Source organism: Narcine bancroftii, chromosome 11, assembly GCF_036971445.1.
Source record: "Narcine bancroftii isolate sNarBan1 chromosome 11, sNarBan1.hap1, whole genome shotgun sequence".
In the NCBI taxonomy this organism is placed as follows: Eukaryota; Metazoa; Chordata; class Chondrichthyes; order Torpediniformes; family Narcinidae; genus Narcine; species Narcine bancroftii.
This window is the reverse complement of record NC_091479.1, coordinates 67,355,583-67,379,029: the sequence shown is the minus strand read 5'-3', so window position 1 is coordinate 67,379,029 and position 23,447 is coordinate 67,355,583. Positions and strand designations below refer to the sequence as shown.

Genomic DNA, 23,447 nt, shown 5'->3' with positions numbered 1-23,447 from the left:
ACACTGTCCTCGAGACACGCACCCGATCTCATGGTCCCACCCTGCAGGCAGCCAACAGTTCCACCATCAAGACCTTTGGTACCCACAGGGCGCAGATCTAGAACAGGAAAGAGAAATTCCGCTGGAAGTTCGTGTTAACCTCAATGGGTACTGCGTTGTTAGGGGCCGACTTCCTGAGGGCACACAGACTGTTGGTTGACATGAAAGGCAAGAGGCTGGTCAGCTCTCGCACCTTCCATTCAGAGCACCTGGACGCCACGAACGCCTGCAGGCCTGAGATCGCCGCCATCACCACTTCCAGGGATGAGTATTCGAACGTACTCCACGAGTTCCCTGCCATCCTTCAACCATGATTCAGTGCCATCTTACCCCAGCAAGGGTATTCCACCATATCTCCACACAGGGCCCCCCGCTGCTCACCAAGCCCAGACGACTTCCGCCTGAGAATCTGCAGTTGACAAAGGAGGAGTTTACTGCCTGCAGGAGTTGGGGATCGTCCATTGCTTGGACAGCACCTGGGCATCCCCTCTCTACATGGTCCCCAAATCCTTCGGGGATTGGAGACCCTGCGGCGATTACCAGCGTTTGAATGACGCGACCACACTGGACAGGTACCTGGTTCCACACATTCAAGACTTCTCAGCCAATCCCCACGGCGCGAAAGTCTTCTCCAAGGTCGATCTGGTGTGGGGGGGGGGGGGGTATCATCAGATCCCGGTTCACCCCGAGGACATCAGCAAGACGCCGATCATCACCCCCCTTTGGCCTCTGAATTCCTGCGTATGCCTTTTGGCCTCAAGAACGTGGCCCAGACTTTTCAGCGCCTCATGGAGGCAGTGGGTAGGGACTTGGACTTTGTGTTTATCTACCTGAACGATATCCTTATCGCCAGTTTCAACCGCGAAGAGCACAAGGCCCACCTCCACACCCTGTTTACCTGACTGGTGTAGTTCGGCCTCACGGTCAACGTGGCCAAGTGCCAGTTCAGTAAGCAGACGCTGCAGTTCCTGGGGCACACCATCTCGGCAGCAGGTGCTGCCCTGGCACCAGAGAAGATCGCGGCCGTCCAGAGGTTCCCCAAGCCAACCACCCTCAAAGGCCTGCAGGATTCGTGGGGATGATGAATTTTTATCATCGGTTCATCACCGGCGCCACCCGCACCATGCGACCGCTGTTCGCGTTGATCGCCACTAAGGAGAAAGTCCTGACCTGGTCAGAAGAGGCAGAGACTGCTTTTGATGCAACAAAGGAGGCCCTCACCAACGCAACTCTAGGACACTGATGCCTCAGCCACAGCAGTAGGGGGCGTATTCGAGCAGTGGCTCAATGAACAGTGGCGCCCACTGGCCTTTTTTAGCAAACAGCTGCGCCTGCCGGACCTCAAATACAATACTTTCGACTGGGAGCTCCTGGTGTTGTACCTGGCCATCCGGCACTTTCAATACTTTCTGGAGGGAAGGTCCTTCACGGTTTTCACGGACCACAAGCCCCTTACACAGGCACTCGTGATGGCCAAAGATCTGTGGTTGGCTCGCCAGCAACACCACCCTCTCCTATGTGTCGGAGTTCACCACCGACATCCGGCATAGGGCAAGCAAAACAACGTCGTGGCAGATACGATCTCTCGTCTGGCGATCAACGCTCTCGCCCCCGACCTTGACTACGCACAGTTGGCACAGACCCAGAAGTTGAATACAGAGACACAGATTCCTCAGACCACCATCTCTGGCCTTGAGCTCCAGGACTTTTAGTTACCCAACAGCCCGGACACGCTGCTCTGCGATGTCACCACTGGCTCGCTGTGCCCAGTAGTCCCACCGCAGTGGAGGTTGAGGGTTTTCAGCTTAGTCCACGATCTAGCCCATCCCTCAGTGAAGATTTCCATGCGAATGGTGGCAGAGTGGTTTGTGTGGCACATGCTCAAAAAGGAGGTGGCCAAGATGGCGAGGAACTGCACCAGGTGCCAGGCCTCCAAGGTCCACTGGCATACGCTGGCCCCAATTCAGCAATACGACCTGGCGATGCGAAGATTTTAGCACATCCACGTTGACATTGTAGGCCCCCTGCTGGTGTCCAGAGAAGCACGCTACCTTCTCACAATAGTCGATCAGACCACAAGATAGCCAGAGGCCGTTCCCATCAAAGAGGCTTCCGCAGAGACATGCGCCAGGAACCTAGTCAGTCAATGGATCGCTAGGTTCGGAGTCCCAGCGCTCATCACCAGTGACAGGGGCAACCAGTTCACCTCCGTGCTCTGGGCTCAGCTGGTGAACCTCCTGGGGGGGGGGGGGGGTTAAAGTCCACCACACCACAGTCTACCACCCATAAGCAAAAGGTTTGGTGTTTTCATCGTCATATGAAATCTGCCCTCATGGCTCGCCTCACCAGCCCAGGCTGGGCAGACAAACTGCCCTGGGTTTTCCTCGGCATCAGAACAGCACCCAAGGAGGACCTACAGGCGTATTCTGCGGAACTGGTCTACGGCACGCTGCTCTCGCTGCCCGATGAGTTCTTTAGTCCAGAGCCCAACGTCACGTCTGAACACACGAACATTTTGGCAGATCTCCGTAAGAAACCAGCCTCGCTAGCCCCCCCCGACCCGCATCACGGCATCCAGCTGACACATTGTCCCAAAGAGCTGGACTCGGTGGAAATCGTATTTGTTCGGCGTGGCCCCCATACGGCACCTTTACAACGCCTGTACGAAAGTCAATACAAGTTCCTCCAGCGGTCTGGCAGGACTTTCACTTTGGTCATAGGGGGTAAAGATGAACTTTTCACCGTGGACCGTTTGAAGGCTGCGCATTTAGACCTTTCACGGCTGGTGCAGACGGCCACGCGCAAACGCTAAGGCTGCCCGCCTAAGCGGCGGGACACGTAGCCAGTTCTGGGGGAGGTTGTGTGGCGGTGCTCTCTCTCATGGCAAACCGACCCCGCGTGTAACGCCATGTGGCGGGGCAGCCATGGGAAGATGGCGCTGTCAGGGTTTTCTCCCTGCCTCAAGTCTCCTGCCCAGCACGCATCTGGGGCAGTGATTCTGATGTCACAATGCACGAGGTGACTGAGCTCATGCTGCCGTTAATTTGAATAAAAAGTCATTAACGACTTTCAATGTGGTGGCTGAATCTTTCTTGGCTGTGTCCAGCACTACAGTGTCATACATACAAATACAAAGGTCATATGCATGAAATTCTTATTTGCTGCAGCCAAACAGGTACTTTGTCAAATGAAAATAGCATACATCATCTTGTTGTACAGGAAGATAATGCAAAAAAAAAAAAAATTCACAGTTGGAGGTGCAAGGATAAAAAGATGGCATTTCAATAGTGAAGACAGTTTTTTTGTGGTGCCAGAGTAATTTATGTTTAAGGCAGTGAGGGGAATTTCAAGAAGCTGATAGATTTCATGAAAATAAAATTGTTCTTGAACCATGAGATTCTGGACAAAAAGCTTCTGCATCTTCTTCCCAAAGTTAGCAGCAAAGAGGTTGTGACCAGGGTAATGGGGGTTCTTTTTGATGTTGATTGCCTGCCTTCTTGAGGCAGCGCCTTGCGTAAATGTCGTCAATGGATGGGAGGTCAGAGTCTGTCGTGGACCTTACCACACTTGCTACCATCTGCAGCCTTTTGCATTCTAGGACACTCAAAATACTAAACCAGGCCATGATGCAGTCAGTATATTTTCCCGCAGTACACCTGTAGATAGAAGTTTGATAAAACATTTGAAAACAGGCCAAATCTCACTGGGCTAATAAGAAATGTACCTTCTTCACCATTCCATCCATGTATTGCCTCCAAGAGAAGTCCTTCACTATGTGGACTTCAAGGAACGAAGGTTCTAACACTCTCCACATGTCCCATCAATACTTCCCCTTCCTAAAATAAGCTTCTTGATCTTGATGTGGAGAGCACGATTGTTGTTCTGTTATCACCAAACCAGATTCCTGATCTCCATCTCGCATTTGGGCTCATTTCCCATTATTCAACCAACAGTGGTGTTGCCAACAAATTAATAGATTGCTTTGAAGCAGAACTTGGCTATACAGTCATGAGTGTCTAAGAAATAGAACAGGGGACCACACACTGTCTTGAAGAGCTTGTGTAAATGGTCAGTGAGGAGGTGACATTGCCTATCCATACTGATTGGGTCTGCAGATGAGGAACTCAAGGATCCAGTTGCAGAGATGAATTGCTCCCAAATCCCTTGGTTTGATCATATGTTTTGCTCAGGTTATATTGAATGAACTGTCGTCATTGAACAACAACTTCAGGTAATTGCTCTTGAGGTGCAGGTGATCTAATGGAGGGCAAAGGAAGGGCCAGTGAGATAGTATCTACCTGATCTACTGTGGTAAATTGAAGTCGAATGAAGATCACAACTATTATAATATTTAAAACATGATGGCATCATCCTGAAGTTCGGCACACCTTGGTTCAAGAGCAGATCTTTCCCCCAAACAGCAACCAGGCTCTTCAAGTCAAGTTTATTGTCATCTGATCGTCCAAGTACAAGCTGACGAATCAGCGTTCTCCGGTCCCCGGAGCAAAACATGCAGATACACAACCAGACATAAAACACAAAGACAAGTGATACATATCCAGGACAAGTATTTTATATATAAAAATAAATAAATATAGCTTTGTGCGAAGTCTTGAGAGACTCGGATGGTTAGTGGGAGCAGTTCCTTTGGTCGCTCAGTGTTCTCACTACCTGTGGGAAGAAGCTGTTCCTCAGCCTGGTGGTGCTGGCTCTGATTCTCCTGAATCTCTTCCCTGATGGGATCAGCTGAAAGATGCTGTGTGCAGGGTGGAAGGGGTCTTACAGATTATGTGCACCTTCCTGAGACAATAATCCCAGTAGATCATGTTGAAAGGGGGGAGGGGGGTGGGGAACAATCCAGTGATCCTCTCTGCCACTCTTTTGGTTCTGTGGATTTATCCCTGATCCATTTCTCTGCAACAAATGCACCACACTGTGATGCAGCTGACCAGGACGCTCTCCATAGAGGTTGACATAATGGCAGCCGGTTGCCTTGCCCACTTCAGTCTTCTCAGTAAGTGCAGTCGCTGTTGTACCTTCTTGACAAGTTACGAGATGTTGAGTGTCCATGATAGGTCACTAGTTAAGTGAACTCCAAGGAACATGATGTTCTCCACACTCTCTACTAAAGAGTTGCTGATGTATAGTGGAGGGTTGTCACTCCAGGCCCTTGAAGTCCACAATTCTTTCGCCTTGTCCACGTTAAGACTCGGGTAGTTACTCTCACACCATATCATGAGATTTTCCACCTCTTCTCTGTAATGCGACTAATTGTTGTTGCTGATAAGGCCAATTACTGTTGTCATCTGCAAACTTGATGACGCTGTTGAAGCTGGATCTGGCAATGCAGTCATGGGTCAGGAGTGTAATAGGAGCAGGCTGAGCACACAGCCCTGAGGTGTGCCAGTGCTCAGCGTGACGGTACTTAATGTTCTGCTACTGACCCTGACAGTCCATTAGGAAGCCCAGGATCCATTTAGATAGGGGTGTTGAATCCCAGCGAGGACAGATTTCCACCAGTCTCTGGGGAATGATCGCATTAAACACCAAGCTGAAGTCAATGAACAATAGCCGAGCATATGAGGCATCGTTCTCCAGGACAGAGTGAAGCAACAAAGCTATGGCATTGTGTGTGGAACGGTTTCTTCTATAAGCAAATTGAAATGGATCCAGCGTCTCTGGGAGATATGCTTTGAGGTGTTCCATCACCAGACGCTCGAAGCATTTCATAATTGTGGCCTGTTATTGTCACCCTCTTGGATGATGGTGATTGTCTTGAACCCTGCAGGAACAATGGACTGCTGCAGTGAGGTGTTAAGATGTCCGTGAAGACCTCCGTCAATTGGTCCTTCAGTACCTGGCCCGAAATGCTGTTTGGTATTGCCATCTCGTGTGAGTTCACCTTGGATAGGATTCTCTTCACTTTGGCTGCAGCTATGCAGGGAGCCCGTTCATCAGGGGAACACAGAGTTTTCTTTGGCGCAATCAATTTTCCTCTCATCAAGCTATACATAGGTGTTCAGTCAGTCAGAAAGGAGGCATCCTTGTATTCAATTTGCAAGGTTGACTTATGATCCATTATAATCTTGATCACTTTCCACCTGCGCCTCACGTTGCTGGTGTCGCACAGCTGTTTGTGGTTCTTCTGTGCGTATCCACATTGCCTTCCAGATTGCATGGGAGTGTTCAGCCCTGGCTGATTTTACTACCATCCTACAATCTGCCCTGAAGGTAACATCACGAGCTCAAAGAAGAGCCCGGACCTCTGCATCCAACCACGGTTTCTGCTTAGTTCCTGGTTGTGAAGCTTATTATCTCAGTGATACCCTAATGCACTTGCTGATGTAGCTAGTCACTGAGGTCATGAACTCCTCCATGTTTAAATGACCATTGTAGGTGACTGTCTCCATGAAACAGCTCCAGTCCCTGGTCTCAGAGCAGTCTTGCAGCATCCTGATCCCCCTGCAAACTGACCTAGTTTGCTTTCCCAGTATGCCAGGGTTAGCAGGACAGATATGTGATCCAAGTAACCAAGGTGGGGGCGAGGTGCAGTCTTGTAAACATCAGGGACACTGGTGTAAACACAATCCAGGGGGCTCTCTCTTCTGGTGGTGAAATTCACATGCTGTTGAAACCATGGTAAGACCGTCTTCGGGTTGGCGTGATTGAAATCGGCAGCAACAATCAATACACCTTCCAGTATCACCCAATCTACAAACACTATTACAAAACGACCAAAGGAAGTCTGCATTATGGATGAGTATTTTTTGTACCACCAGCCAATTACATTTTCTATTTATTTTTCTCTTCCTTTTATAGCTCAGTGGTTAGAGTACTGGTCTTGTAATCCAGGGGTCACGAGTTCATTCCTTGCTGGGGCCTTATTTCTGTGAGGACCACTGGACAAGTGGTGAATGTGTCTTCCTTATGGTAGGCAGAGTTAAAGAATTTTATGTATGTTAAATTCTAAATGTAGTATTTCATGACAATAGTGGAACCTTTATCTTTACTTTTATTATATTTTTATTTATTTTTGTGCTGTCTTATGTGTTAATCAATTAAGATATAGTTAGTGTGTTTTACGCATTTGGAAAGCTCCAGCAAATAAGACTTGGATCTGTACATTGTACTAGCAAACAGGAAAAACTCATACATCTATTCGATTAGATTCTCAGATAGCAGTGCTTGGCTCATGACCTCTTACTTTTCTGCAGGCTGGACAGAGCCCGTTCTCGTCTGTGCGTATACGGTGCCAACAGAAACGACAGATCTGGTAGCCACAGGTGCAAGGGAAGAAGTTGATGTCATCAATTTCAAGAGGCTCCATGCAGAGTGGGCATTCGACAGGGTCCTCTTTCGTGTCAGGGCTGCGAGACATCTCCAGCGATCACAGGATGTTCAACTTCTCACCAACGAAACTGCACAAGTCGGAGTATGTTTCAAAGCTGAGTAAAAGAAGAAAAATGAGTTAGTGAATGGGAGGAATGTTTAAAAAAAAACAATTACAATGGCCCAGTTTGCACAAATTCTCACTGTTTCTCCAAGTGCAGCTTTTGCACTAATTGCAGAAAATCAACTCTTCTTGAATGATGCAAGAAAGCAAATCACCCCAACCAGGGAAGAAGAGTGGACCTGTCAATATCTTGGACCAATGTTACAGAATGTTCATTTAAAGACTGGTTTAGTGGCATGAGGCAAAGGAATAATTCCACCCAGTACCATCTGCCTCACTTTATTTTCAATATTTGCATGCTCATTTATCATGCGAGGTTGAGGTGCAGGGCTAAAAGAATTAACAGTCCATCAAGTTCCTTATCAATTTTAGGTATCTCCTCTTGAAGGCAGCTTGAGGAACTAATGCACCATTGTACAATGAGATTGCATTTGCAATAAAAATCCTTTGAGTCGAAGGTCACATCTTGAACATGTTAGCAAGAGCCAACTCCTTAAATCTCAAAGAACTTTAACCTTTAAGCTATGGAACAAATCATTCATATACAAGGATAAAGTCTTTCAATGATGATACACCATCCTTTTTCCAGGAAGAGGGGAGAAATTTCTAATACAAGCCCATAAACAGAAAAAGCTTTCAGTCTTACCTTATGATTTTTTTTTAAAAAAGGGACAATAGCCTAAGTGACTTGCACAAGCAAGATTCATACTCCATTAAAATCGACAATCTGCAGATGCTTGTGATCAGTGCAATACCCCAAAGTGTTGAAGAAACTCAGTGGGTAAAACAGCATCCATAGGAAGTAAAAAAAAAAAGAACTTTTTTAAGTTAGGCATCTATCATACCTGAAGAGTCCAGGCCCAAAATATTGGTTATCCCTTACTTCCAATAAATGCTGCATGACCTGCTGAGTTTCTCGTACTGCACCTTCTCGTACTGCACCTTCTCGTACTGCACCTTCTCGTACTGCACCTTCTCGTACTGCACCTTCTCGTACTGCACCTTCTCGTACTGCACCTTCTCGTACTGCACCTTCTCGTACTGCACCTTCTCGTACTGCACCTTCTCGTACTGCACCTTCTCGTACTGCACCTTCTCGTACTGCACCTTCTCGTACTGCACCTTCTCGTACTGCACCTTCTCGTACTGCACCTTCTCGTACTGCACCTTCTCGTACTGCACCTTCTCGTACTGCACCTTCTCGTACTGCACCTTCTCGTACTGCACCTTCTCGTACTGCACCTTCTCGTACTGCACCTTCTCGTACTGCACCTTCTCGTACTGCACCTTCTCGTACTGCACCTTCTCGTACTGCACCTTCTCGTACTGCACCTTCTCGTACTGCACCTTCTCGTACTGCACCTTCTCGTACTGCACCTTCTCGTACTGCACCTTCTCGTACTGCACCTTCTCGTACTGCACCTTCTCGTACTGCACCTTCTCGTACTGCACCTTCTCGTACTGCACCTTCTCGTACTGCACCTTCTCGTACTGCACCTTCTCGTACTGCACCTTCTCGTACTGCACCTTCTCGTACTGCACCTTCTCGTACTGCACCTTCTCGTACTGCACCTTCTCGTACTGCACCTTCTCGTACTGCACCTTCTCGTACTGCACCTTCTCGTACTGCACCTTCTCGTACTGCACCTTCTCGTACTGCACCTTCTCGTACTGCACCTTCTCGTACTGCACCTTCTCGTACTGCACCTTCTCGTACTGCACCTTCTCGTACTGCACCTTCTCGTACTGCACCTTCTCGTACTGCACCTTCTCGTACTGCACCTTCTCGTACTGCACCTTCTCGTACTGCACCTTCTCGTACTGCACCTTCTCGTACTGCACCTTCTCGTACTGCACCTTCTCGTACTGCACCTTCTCGTACTGCACCTTCTCGTACTGCACCTTCTCGTACTGCACCTTCTCGTACTGCATCTTCGTACTGCATCTTCGTACTGCATCTTCGTACTGCATCTTCGTACTGCATTTTCGTATTCAGAGTAAACTTGAATCAAAACACTGATTCTACAAGAAAAAACTGAAGCTGTGGCCACACCCCAATTTGAATACCAACTGAGTCTGTACTCTCAACACAAAATCTAGCAAAATTCCTAACTCCTGATATTGGATGACAAATAATTGACATCATACCTAGAAGTGAGAAATCAACTTGTGGAACTTTCCAAATCCATCTCCAGCACCTCCAGAGCAACAACACTCAACCTCATTTTAAAATGGTCACTCACATATTGAAGTAAGAGAAAGGTCAAGGATGCCAAAACTGATTTTTTTGGGGGATCAATTTCAGACAACAAACTGCACATTAAATATAACATGCACGTTATCTCTGTACATTACAAAGAGATATTATACCCAACATGTTCTCAATTAACAAACCACAATCCACAGATTTACTCTTCTAAATGTGGTAGTGCATTTTTATATGTCAATTGCTGAATGAATGTGATTAAGAATACCAATTAGATAATTAATCTGTTTTTGTATTGATTAAGCAATGATGGAATGTACGTCTAGGAAACTTATGGCTTTTTTCCCCAAAGGTTTTGATGGATACATAGCCACGAAGGACAAATTTGGTTATTTGCCTCTGAAGAAAAATAAAGTAGTAAAGTAGGTAATTGGAGAATGCTCATCAGGAGTGGCTGTGTGACTTGCCCCAAAAACACAGGTATGACTAATTCAACTTAAGGAATTGTGGTGAGCTCATGTCATGGTGATCGACTTAAATATAGCAATTATGAAAATTCAGATTGTTTTCAATGTTGCCATTGCAGAATCCTCAGTTGAATATTTGAGGAATTGCGACCACACAAATTAATGATTTAATTTCAAGTAGGACATTGTTTTAGTGAATTTAGAATCAAGGCAGCATCAAGAAGTCTACTTCAGCTGCTATGGGTTTACACGTGCTGCCCAGAAGACTTACTTTACTGGGTGTATTACAATGACATCTCCATTTGTTTTTGAAAATGTGTGGAGATCCAAGCTACAGATTGTGCCACACATTTCAACAGTGAGAAAATATGCAAATCCTGACCACAGCATCCTTTTTCTTTTGCCTTCCCATAAAAGTACCAGGAACTGTGCTATAATGCAAGGCTCTCCTTTTCTGGAGCATGATGCTTTTAGTTTCACATGCAAAAATAGTGCAGAACATTCCAGTTCATATCACAGCATATTAGCAGGTCTTATTCAAAGCAACAACACAATTTTGTTATTCTTTAACTCAACAAACAAGTGGTTGGTTTAAGCTTTACAATAGGAAGAAATTCAGGGTGCATGTGACACACCACCATGAGTCACTTCATCTGTATACACCCCATTCTTAAACTAGGACTGCAAAATGGTTATTTGAAGTGTGAAATTTAATCCTAACCAGAGCTTAATAATTTTAAATCTATTTTAAAAATCACTATCCTTGCACCCCAAGGCACAGGATCACTCCAAATGCACAATGGATAATCAGGCAGCCAAATGTTCTTGAATAACTAACAAACCAAAGGACCTCTGTTGAAGGTGAGGAACATTTAGGGGAGAAATCAGGGGTAAGTGATTTATACAGAAAGTAATGGGTGCCTGAAATGCATTGCCATGGGTGGTGGTTGAGGCAGGTACAATAGGGGACATTTAAAAGATTCTTAGACAAGCACATGGATGAAAGGAAAATAGTGTTTTATGGGAACCAGCGTGTTACAGTAGATAGTGAAGTGGTGGAGGAGGACTGCATGTATAGAGATAAATCAAAGGTTTGTACGCGATAGAAATGTTTTCAGATGTACTTATTTCAATGCAAGGAGTATTGTCAGAAAGCTGAGGGTGTGGATTGGCATGTGGAATTATGATATTATTGCTATTAGTGAGACTTGGTTGCAGATGGGGGAAGGACTGGCAGCTCAATGTTCCAGGGTCAGGGTTGGAGGGGGGGGGCCAGGTGGCAGGTGAAATGGGGGAAAGGACCAGAATATTCAATTTTCGAAGAGTAGCTATGAAGTATTGAACTGCACGTTTCACAAACATTTCTACGACTGATTCCACCTGCATTGAATTCGTCCCTCGTTACTGAATGAAGATCTACCGGGACCAATGCCTGAAGAGGGCGCACAAAATCAATGAACCGGTGCAGATTCGAAAGGCCAACATGGCTTGTTTTCACTCCGTAAATGGTTATATGGTTCTAATTCAGACATGAGAGAAGTGGAGGGGTGAAAGGGGAAGGAGCAGCATTGATAGGGAAAATATCACAACTGTGCTTAGAGAGGACAGCCCAGAGGTTCGGCTAAAGATGCCATATGGGTAGAGTTGAAGAACGGGAAAGGTGTGACCATGCTGTTAGGGTTGTATTATAGACTGCCCAATGGTCAGAGAGAATTGTAGAGAGATAGCAGACCAATGTAAAAAACAAAGTTGTGAGAGTAGGAGATTTTAAACTTTCCACATATTGACTAGAACTCCCATACTGTAAAAGGGCTAGATGGCTTGGAGTTTGTCAAATATGTTCAGGAAAGTTTTCTAAATCAATATATAGAGGTACCAATGAGAGAGGGTGCAATACTTGATTTCCTATTTGGGAACCAGACAAGTCAGGTGACAGATGTACATGTAGGCAAACAGTTTGGGTCCAGTGACCATAATGTCATTAGTTTCAATTATGGATGATAGGTCTGGTCCAAGTTGAGATTCTAAATTGGAGAAAGGCCAACTTTGTGGAAATGAAAAAGGATATAGAAAGAGTGGATTGGGATGTTGTTTTCTGGCAAGGATGTGTTCAGTAAGTGGAAGACCTTCAAAGGTGAAATTTTGAGAGTGCAGAGTTTGCATGTTCCTTTCATGATTAACAGCCAAGTTAAGAGGCACAGGGAACCTTGGTTTTCAAGGGATATTGGTGATCCGGTAAAAAGGAAGAGAGATGTATAGCAGGTATAGGCAACAAGGAGCAAATGAGCTACAAGAAGAGTATAGAAAATACTGAAGGAGGAAATTAGGAAGGAAAAAAATATGAGGTGCTTTGGCAGATAAGGTGAAGGTAAACCCAAAATATTTCTACAAGTATACTAAGAGTTAAAGGATAGAAAGGGATAAAATTGGTCCCCTAGAAGATCAGAATGGTCATCTATGTGTGAAGCCTAACAAAATGGAGGAAATCTTAAACAGTTTTTTTTGCATCAGTATTTACTCAGGAAACTGGCATGATGTATTAGGAAGGAAGGGAAACAAGCAGTAGTGGCATAGAACATATAGATTAAAGAGGAGGATTTGCTTGCAGTCGAACAGTGAATAATGGTAGATATATTTCCTGACCTGACAGGTTATTCCCTCAGACCTTGAGGGAAACTAGGGTAGAAATTGCAGTGGCCCTGGCAGAAATATTTAAAATGTCCTTACCCACAAATGAGGTGCCGGAGGATTGGAACGTAGCTCATGATGTTCTGTTCTTTAAAAAAAGGCTCCAAAAGTAAACCAGGAGAGTTTGACGTCAGTAGTGGGTAAATTAGAGAATGTTCTGAGAGATTGGATATACAAGTATTTGGATAGTGCGCAGTTCTGGTCGCCAAACTACAGGAAGGATATCAGTAAGATCTAAAGAGTACAGAGAAGATTTACTAGGATGTTCCTGGGTCTTCATGAGTTGAATTACAGGGAAAGATTAAACAGGTTGGGACTTTGTTCCTTAGCGCGCAGAAGAATGAGGGGAGATTTGAGAGCGGTTTACAAAATTATGAGAGGAATAGACAGTAAATGAGAGTAGGCTCATTAGGGGGAACTTCACTCAGAGAGTGGTGGGAATATGGAACAACCTGCCATCTGATGTGGTAAAGGGGACTCACTTAAGTTTTAAGAATAAATTGGATGGGAGAGGTCTGGAGGGTTATGAAATGGGTGCAGGTCAGTGGGACTAATGGAATGACGTTTCAAATGGCCTGTTTTCTGTGCTATAGTTTTCTCTGATTCCACAGGTATGAGGCAGAGGTTTAGATCATTGAGAGGGTTATGTAGGTCAGAAAATGTAATGGCCCAAATGGCCTGTAGTGTTCTGCAATGTTCTATAAACCAGGTTCAAGGGTCAACAAAAATAATGTACATGCAGAAAATATTTGAGATATATATCTGATGAGTTAATAAATGAAGGTATCAGGATTCAGGCATCAACAGCAAAACATTAAATCAACTTTTTCTCTTTACTCAACCATAACTTCTTAGAGTAGTGGGTATACAAATTTGGTTAATACCTCACATCTTTCAGTGTTGTCACGATTGTTTTGTTCAATTTCAAAGCAACTTTCCAGAACCTAAAAGATACATTATTGAGGCTAATATTTGTGTGGCCATAGACTTCCCAGCATGGCAGAGATTGAACTGTCAAGGATTTGACAGTTCTTTGAAAAGCTGTTCTTATGGTATAAGACAGATTACCATGACAGCTACTCATGCGTGTTCATTTGAAAACTGCAGCTCCTTGGGAGCGAGACATTTTCAAAGATGGTGCTCAAGGCACATGGCTTCAAACAAGGGAAGATTGCACAATAAGGTTTTCTTCTCATAACTGCTTTCACTCATTCTTTTGTAAAATGGCCAGTTTTTTGATAATACTGCAATCCTTGGATAAGGGTATATACCTTCGTTACAGCTTACTGTGGAGGTCCTCTTATCACTCACTCAAGGAAAAGGGCGAATCCTTGTAATCAATTGGTCCTTACCCTAGATATCATCATGTTCTCAGAAGCAACTCCAGTTTCTCATACAGGTAGTTTAAAAAATTCACAAAACCACAGACCAATGTCTAAAATTAAAAACCAACATCATTAAGATTCCAGCTTCTGTCTACACAATGTTAGTAGAAATCAGATTTTTAAAGAATAGGATTATGAATTGTCAAGAGGAAGAAAATCCACTGGAGTCCATTTAGGTGGAGGTAAGGAAAAGGAAGAAAAAAGTTTGGTCGCAATTGTGTGGATGTTTTCAAAGAGTAATGATAATGTGGGTATGGTTTAAATCTGGAAATTAGAGGTGCATGTAATGAGGATAAAAGAAAAACATGAGAATTTGTGTATACTTTGGGTAAACCAAATGACAGTAATAGCAATAGCATTTAGTAAGTTATCTACACCAGCATGTTGAAGAACCTACAAGTGAACAGGTTAATTTTAATGTAGTACTGTGCAATGAGAAATCACTATTGTTTCAGTTCATGGCTTTTTAAGGAATAAATCATATAAATTTAACACGAATAATGATCAAGTTCAAACTGAATCCAGCCTCAAATTTGAATAACAAGTGAAGACAATAAAGCCTGATAAGATTGACAAGCAAAACACTACCACAGTAATCCAGCAGAAACCATGTGCAACAATTTCCCACCACCAGCTAAGTCTATCCCTCCCCATCTCTTCTGCCCCATCACTCCTTCCATAACGTCCTTGTCTGTACATTCTTCCCGACACACCCTTTCCCCTGGCATTTCCCCTGCAACTGGATGAATAATCAACTCTTGTTCTTGCACCTCCTCCCTCACGATTGTCAAGGGATTTACACAGCCCTTCCAGATGAGGCAGAGACTCACGTGCACCTCTTCTAATCTCATCTACTGCTTGCTAATTTGGCCTCCTCTACATTCGATGGATCAAGTGTAGAGTGCCTGCTCACGCTCAGTTGCATGCTATTTCAACTCTGCTTTCTAATTGCCACAAACACTCTCCATCATTAGCCTTCTCGACTGCCAAAGCAAGGACGAGCAACAGCACCTCGCATCCCACCTGGGGAGCTTACATTTCAATGACACAAACTTTTTTTTTGACTTTCAGTTAACCCTTACACATGTTCCCCTCACCCCTACCAACAATCTCCTGTCTATCACCACCCCCTTTATTTTGTACCTTTTCCTACCAATCCTTCCACCACCTTCCCATTTACCTCCCCTGCCTCCTGGTCGTTCCACCTCCATGCACACATTTCCCCAATTATCCCCTCCTACTTCTGGGCCTATCGTTCTTCACCTCTCTCCTCGACAGTGTCATGAAGTTTGCAGATAACACAACAGTAGTTGGCCTCATCACACTACAGAGAAGAGGTGGCAAATCTTGTGATATGGTGCGAGAGTAACATCCTGAATCTCAACGTGGACAAGACGAAGGAGTTGGTCATGGGCTTCAGGAGGACCAGAAATACAGATCAACAACTCTGTAGTGGAGAGCATCAAGTTCCTTGGAGTTCATTAACTAGTGGACACACACCTCCTCACTGGTCTGTCATGCACAATAGCAACTGCATTTCCTCAGAAGGCTGAAGCATGCAAGATTATCAGCCACCATTAGGTCAACCTTCTACAGGATCTCTGCCAAGAGCATCCTGTCCTGCTGCATCACAATGTGGTACAGTTGTTGCAGAGAAATGGATTGGAAGTCAATCCACATGACTATACGAGTGGCAGAGAGGTTCAATGGAGTCTCCCTTCCACATCCCCCCCCCCCCCCCCCAAACGACGTGAACTACTGGGATCATTGTCTAAAGAGGATGTGCAAAAATCATTGAGCATTGAGGACCCCTTCTATCCTGAACATAGCTTCTTCCAGATGTTTCCATCAGGAAAGATATAGCAGCATCAAAACCAGCATTATCAGGCAGTAAGAATGCTGAATGACTTAAGGGACTGCTGCACTAAGCACCCAAGACTCTCATATCCACAAAACAATATTTATTTGTATATATGAATACTTGTCCTCCATTTGTACTATTTGTCCGTATGCACATTATGTCTGGTTGAGTGTCTGCACGTTTTGTACCGAGGTCTGGAGAATGCTGTTTTGTGGGGTTGTACTGTACAATCAGATGATAATAAACTTGACTTCCAGGTCCCACTGTTATCACCTCCTTTACTTAGATTCCAGCAGGGGTAGCCTTCATTTCCAATTAGATTAGAGTCAACTTTAATGTCATTGTGTCAGTAAAATACAAAGCCAATGAAATACAATTTAGCATCCAATAGAAGTTTTAAAAAAAGTGCTCTATATAAATAACTATGTTCAAATAAAAACAAGCACATTCAGCAAGCAAACAATTATAAAAGTACTGACAGTACAATGTGAGTGCACCCTCCCCAGCTCATCTTGTTCAACCCATTCTCCCATCCCATCTGTTCTGTTACTTACCAATCACCTGCCTATCACCAAACACGAACCTTCATCATCTGCACCTGCCCATCATCCTTTTCACCTCCCTTGCTCACCAATTTTATCTGGCCTCTTCCATCTTACACTGGACATCTCCCCGCTTCACAAATTAAAAAAAAAATTTTATTTATAATTCTCCAAACAAACTCAAACAGTTATCAACAATATCAGCGTCAATGTTAACAGCATCAGCATTGACTACAGTTTACAATGATCAGTTTTATACAAAGTATTCTGCAGGGTTCAAGCTCTTTTTGTCCCCCTCCCTCCCCCCCACCCCCCCCCCCACATTTAACACTTAAATAACCACAGTTACACACAACATTCAAGACACCCACAAAAAAGGTATAAGACAATATCAGGATTTTATGGATTTGTCATGACGGCCAGTGCTCTTGATTTTCCTGGTTGAGAATGGGATGGAATCCTCACCCCCTGAATGAGGGATAGATGGGAAGCCTCTTCACAAAATCTTGATTCCTTTTTCTCTCATTGATTATCCCATCGAGTTCCTCAAGACATCTTCTTGGAGGAAGTTCATGGCATTGCCTTAGTGCAACCACACCTGGAGTACTTACCCAAGAATATTCACAACATAGCGAGTGCAGAAAAGATTCACCAAATGTACTCTTTAGAAGATGAGCTCATCTTGAGAAAAAGACAGTAAATTCAACCACCATTCTTCAGGTTTAAGAAAGCTGACAGGTGATCTCATAAGCTCCTTTCACACTTACAAGTGGTTCGAGGAATTAACAGAAAATCAGTCTAAAAAGGGTCTAATATGAAAGCAAAATCTTCTCAATGGCGGCATGAGATGATATCATCTAACGCCAGGGATAGACTGCCTTGACTCCTAAATGTCTGCAGACGCTAACGATACAATCAGGCTAGTGTAGAACAGGCAATTGAATTCTGGCATAGAAATTACCCAAGTTTTGACATGAGTGCAGGAATGTGAAGATTAAAATGAAGGTATAAACTTTGCCATGGGGGGGGGGGGGAAATCAGTGGGAGAGAGAGAGGAAAATAAAAAGCAATAGCAGACAAATTTTAAACAGCGTGGGAAAGCTGGTAGCACTGTAGCACACAATTTATAAAGACCGCAGGAAAAAGAGATGGCGGACCTGACTTCCCAGAATGCTGGGGGTAGAGAAACCCCTCCATTAGTGCTCTGAGCATGCAGCCGTACATACAGCCCTTTCTCTGGTGCAAGGCAATATGGAAGGGCAGATCTACCTCATGGTATTTATAGATTGTATGTGATAGTGCTACCAACTTTCCCTCATTCTTTATAAATTGTGCACTATTAGTGCTACAACTTTCTCACACTGTTTAAAAATTGTCCGCTATTGTTATTTACTGCTAGCATTTTCCCACGGTGTCTTATGAAGGTTTATATAGGTTGGCACAACAACAACAGGGCTTATATGGTGCTGTACATAAAGCCTAATTATGTTATAATTAGGCATGATTCATTTTGTTTGAATATAAAATCATAATACATTGATCAGATCCACCAACGCTCAATGAGTCATAACCGGTAGAAGGTAGAACAATCCTAGCCCCGGGGATGGTTCCTTGCAAGTGTAAAAACATGCCGTGTCCCAGTTAAGAGTGGTCAAGTGTGGACAGTACAAATGCCATTCCTATCCTGGGACAATGAATGGCCAACTTAGTGGGATACAACTGTAAAGGGGCTATAGACTGTTCAATTTTCATGGTAAAAGATCAGTCATACCTTTACTGAATGACACAGAAAATATGAAGGGCTAATAATGTCAATACCTGCTTCCTTGTTAAGTATACTTCAACAGTTGCACTTCTGTTTCTCTAGAACACCAAAGATACTCAGATAACCCTCAAAATTCATAGAGTTTCAATAAATTAAACATGTTGGGTGTATCTCCTGTTTCCAAAACGACAATGTTTTACTATTTTTAATCACACATTTGCAACAGTTTGAAGAATCGAATTGGCACGTCATATACCTCTTTCATACTTTTGCAGTGAACTCTGAATGTGTATTTGCAGCCTGGATTTTTTTTATTTTTTAAATTTTTTATTTTTCACACCATAAATCACATTAGCCATGATATACACTATTTCTTTTTCACACATATACAGTGACTTTTTCTCCCCCCCACCCCCCCCATCCATTTTAGGTATACAATCTAGGTTGCATTAAGCCAGTCAGACAATGTTGTCATTCAACAAAAATACACCAGAAATTCTACTGAGTCCATTCTTTTCTTTCCTTCTCCTTCCATCAATTTAGGTAATGTTTGTCCCCGGTAGGTTTTCGCTATTGTATTTAATGTAAGGCTCCTATACTTATTCGAATATTTCAATATTATTTCTTAACCTATATGTTATTTTTTCTAATGGAATACATTTATTCATTTAAATTTAGTAGTTTCTTCCTTTTAATTTGGTTATGTATTCCATTAATATTTAAAGTCATATAGTTCAGCGTAGCCCTTTTATATTTTGTTTATCTTCTCTTTCCGTTTTTCCATCATTACCTTTCCTCCTTTTCCATTTTTGTTTTCTTATTTTCAACTCTTTATAAGACAACATTCTTACAACATCCAACATTTTCCTTATTCTCCTATTTCTATCTTATTTATCCCCAATCTCCCCTTCCCCTCCTGAGTTGTCCTTTATCCCTTGTCGGACAACCACATCTCCCCTCTCCATTTGGATTTACGAATCCACTCGCAAGCGTCAACTGATTTTGCAGTGACCGCTATTTCCCCCCACCCCGCCCCCCCCCAGAAAAGATTTCACTTTTCATATGTCACAAAGGTCATTCTTTTAATTCCCTCCTTATTCTCTCTATTCCATTACCTTCCCTTATTAATTCTTGTCTATACTATCTATATTTTCCTCTAAGTACAGATACTTTCACGTATGCACATTGTCTCTATTCACTCTTATACCTCTTTACCCGCATACATATCAATCGTGATCATTTTTACTCTCATTACCCGTCTTCGTCCCTCAGTCTTTTTTGTCTTTACCCACATACATATCAATCGTGATCATTTTAACTCTCATTACCCGTCTTCCTCCCTCAGTCTATTTTTGTAATTGTTCTGCAAATTTTCGTGCTTCTTCTGGATCCGAGAATAGTCTGTTTTGTTGTCCTGGAATAAATATTTTCAATACCGCTGGATGTTTTAGTATAAATTTATACCCTTTCTTCCATAAAATCGCCTTTGCTGTATTGAACTCTTTTCTCTTCTTTAGGAGTTCAAAACTTATATCTGGATAAATGAAGATTTTTTGCCCTTTATACTCCAGTGGTTTGTTGCCCTCTCTTACTTTTTCCATTGTCTTCTCCAGTACCTTTTCTCTTGTAGTATATCTTAGGAATTTTACTACAATAGATCTTGGTTTTTGTTGTGGTTGTGGTTTAGAGGCCCATACTCTATGTGCCCTTTCTATTTCCATTTCTTGCTGTAGTTCTGGACATCCTAGGGTCTTAGGGATCCACTCTTTTATAAACTCCCTCATATTCTTGCCTTCTTCATCTTCCTTAAGGCCCACTATTTTTATGTTATTTCTTCTGTTATAATTTTCCATTGTATCTATTTTTTGAGCAAGTAGTTCTTGTGTCTCTTTAGTTTTTTTATTAGATTCCTCCAATTTCTTTTTTAAGTCTTCTACCTCCATTTCTGCTGCTACTGCCCGCTCTTCCATCTTGTCCATTTTCTTTCCCATTTCTGTTAAGGTCATCTCTATTTTATTCATTTTCTCTTCTGTGTTGTTTATTCTTTTTCTTAAATCCTTAAATTCCTGTGTTTGCCATTCTTTAAATGACTCCATGTATCCTTTAATAAGAGAAAGTATATCCTTTACCTTGCCTTCCTTTTCTTCTTCTATTTCACTGTACTCTTCCTCTTCCTCTGGGTTGGCCATCTGTTGTTTCTTTGGTGCCCTTTCCTTCTCTTCTTTCTTGTTTCTATTGTCTTCTGTGGTCTCTTCTTGCTGCAGGTGTTCTGCAGCTGTCGTTGCCGGCTGTGGAGATCGACTCCCCAGCTGGTCCCCCCTCCCGTTGGTGTGTTTTTTTTCCATTCGCATCGCGCACGCGCGATTCCTCGCGCATGCGCGGTTGCGCACTTTTACTCGGCTCAGCGAGCCATTTTTGTAGTCCATTATTTACCGACCTGAGGGAGCGGGTTTCTCTCTCCGCAGCGGGCCTCTTCGGACAGGTAAGGCCTTCACCTTTTTCCTCCTTTGTCTTCTCTTCCTCTCTTCTTACCGTTGCTTTCGATTTTTCTTTTTTTGTCGCCATCTTCTTTCCACCTTTATACTCACTTTTCTGTAACTTTTATTTCTGTGCCTTTGTGTTTTCCTTTGTTTTTCCCGACTTTTCTGGAGAGGGCTGGAGTTCACCGTCCGGCCACTACTGCATCACGTGACTCCTCCTATATGCAGCCTGGATGATGTCATGGGAAAGCTTCTGAACTTCTAACTTCCTAAACTGAAAGTAGTCAGCAAGAAATGTATTCAGTGCATTAGGTTCCTTTTCATTCTTTCAAGTGTAAACTGAACAAAACACTGCATTCCATCCCCTAATGTTTCAACTCAGATATCGTTTCTTGAAATAATAAATGTTACAGTAATGTATTTCAGCGATGACCTTTTGCAAAATTATTTGCATGAATTTTCCCCTGGGGCTCCGGTTTCCTCCCAGCATTTGAAACGTACCAGGGGTACGTTAATTGGGTAGAACGGACTCGAGGACTGAAATGGCCTGTTACTGTGCAGCATGTCTAAATTAAATTATTTTAATTTTAAAAACTGTTTATAACAATCTTGTATCTCTTAAAAATCCTTTCATTCTGAAAAATGCACATGTGAAGAATGCCCTCTACTGGCCTTAATAGCAGGATGGCAATATATGGACCAACAAACTTTCTGGCAGAGCAGAGGTGTGTTAAGAATGAGCTGGCTTGCTAGAACTAACCTTGTTGAAATCAGTCATCCCAGCATTGGCAGTGGAAATTTAGTCCATTGTGTCAGTGCTAGGTTTTCCATGGAGCTAACCAATTAAGTGTACAATTGTCCATTTCTGTTGGTATATTTACCCAAACTCCTTTTGGGCAGTTTATTACAAATCATAAATATCTACCTTATAAAACATTTTTATTCACACTCATTCACTTTATTCAAGTTCATAAATTTTGCATGTATTATCAGACTCTGATCATTCTTCATTATTCTCTAAGTAACCACACATAATTGATACTCCTCATTTGTGGTGATATTGTAGCCCATATCTCCAATGACTTAACCCTTTTTTCCCCACCTTGGTGTGGTGACCAGGAATGAACCTTCAACCACCAAAGATCTAACCTGCATTGGGAAAGCTTAGTAGAATTTGGTTTAAAGATATTTTACCCTGTTTTAAAAATGAGCCTTCTCAATTTGTCCTCCTATCTCCAGATTCACTTTTATTCTTCTCATTGTGAAGGCTGGTGGGGTGGAAAGTGAGCACCAGAGGAGAGGGGGTAAGAGGAAAAATCTGGGAAGTAGAAGACATGCAGTTGAGAGCCCTATCCACAATGGCAGAGGAGAAGCCATATGTCCATAAGAAAACCATTTTTAGAGGCACCAGAGAGCAAGGCCTCACAATTTGAACAATGAAAGCTATGAGTAGCTGGACTATCATAAAGATAGTTCCAGAAAGGGAAATGCAGAGATGGACCACATAAACGTGAAAGCAAGGTCGAAATTGTCAGCGAAGGTAATAAAATTTGAGTTTTGTACTGGTGCAGGATACAGCACAAATGATGCTGTCAATGCATCAGAGCAAGAGCTGGGGCAGTGCTTCCACATTAGCTTGGAACAAGGACTGCTCCATCTGGGCAATAGAGAACAGGCCTGATGCCCAAATGAACTCTCATAGCTACATCTTCAATCTGGAGAAAGAGTGGAATAGGAGAAATTGTTGACGGTAAGAATAATTAGTGTGGACTCAGTGGGCTGAAAGGCTGCTTTCATGATGTATCTCTACAATCTCCAAGTACATCTGTTCCTGCATCTTTTATAAAATTGTCACATTTATATTGCTTCTAATAGTAATGACTGGAATGCATCATATTTCTAGGTCACTTCATATGCCAAGTTTCTGCATGCTCAACACTAATCCTAAAATATTTTACTCTGGAGAAACACATCTCTTATCACTTGCAAACTTTGAAATTTAGATGACCAAATATCAAAAACAACAATTCCACTGACAGTGGCAACTACCATTGTTTAACATTCTTCAGTCCAAATGGCAACCATTACACTTAGCACCTGAAGCATGAACCTGTCCCAAGAATTAGTTTTGCTCATATTCATAATATAGTAAGCAAATGCCTTTAAAAATTAACAGTTAACCTAATTTGTCATTTCAAATGTCAACTTAAACACAATCCCCTTTAATAAATCCAGGGTAACTTTTATTTGCTCTATTTTCCAAACATCCATCAACTTCATCCCAGTTTTAATTCTCGAAAGAGACTGAACAAAAGAGGAGGGGGGCATTTTTAATGAATTGGTCTTGGATGATTCTTATATTTGTTTCACGTATTTCAATGAAAATGCCACAACTTGAACAACGTTTCTTGTGTATATGCTCCCTTAAGTAACATAAATCTCATGTTATTACTATTTGAGCGATAAAGAGCACAATTACATTGATTATTGGTTGATTAATCTTTTCCATTCTTTTCAGGGGCAGGTCACCATAACAAGCTTTGCACAAAATGTTACATCTT

The 23,447-nt window shown here is 43.0% G+C and overlaps 2 protein-coding genes across 13 annotated transcripts in view; both read right to left on the bottom strand.

Annotated features, from left to right (window-relative positions):
- The window catches only part of cnot4b (CCR4-NOT transcription complex, subunit 4b), a 182,259-nt gene that overhangs the window by 95,781 nt on the left and 63,031 nt on the right, over positions 1-23,447 (bottom strand). For all 12 annotated transcript variants that reach the window (XM_069903203.1, XM_069903206.1, XM_069903207.1 and 9 more), the window contains one exon: positions 7,244-7,484. In XM_069903203.1, the coding sequence (XP_069759304.1) occupies positions 7,244-7,417 (174 nt within the window). In that variant the 5' untranslated portion in view covers positions 7,418-7,484. The remainder of the gene's footprint in view (positions 1-7,243; positions 7,485-23,447) is intronic.
- LOC138745222 (uncharacterized abhydrolase domain-containing protein DDB_G0269086-like) lies at positions 7,427-9,463 on the bottom strand. The gene is made up of 2 exons (XM_069902283.1): positions 8,376-9,463; positions 7,427-7,484 (listed from the first exon to the last, which is right to left on the bottom strand). Exons 1-2 carry the CDS (start codon positions 9,461-9,463, stop codon positions 7,427-7,429), a joined length of 1,146 nt encoding a protein of 381 aa, XP_069758384.1.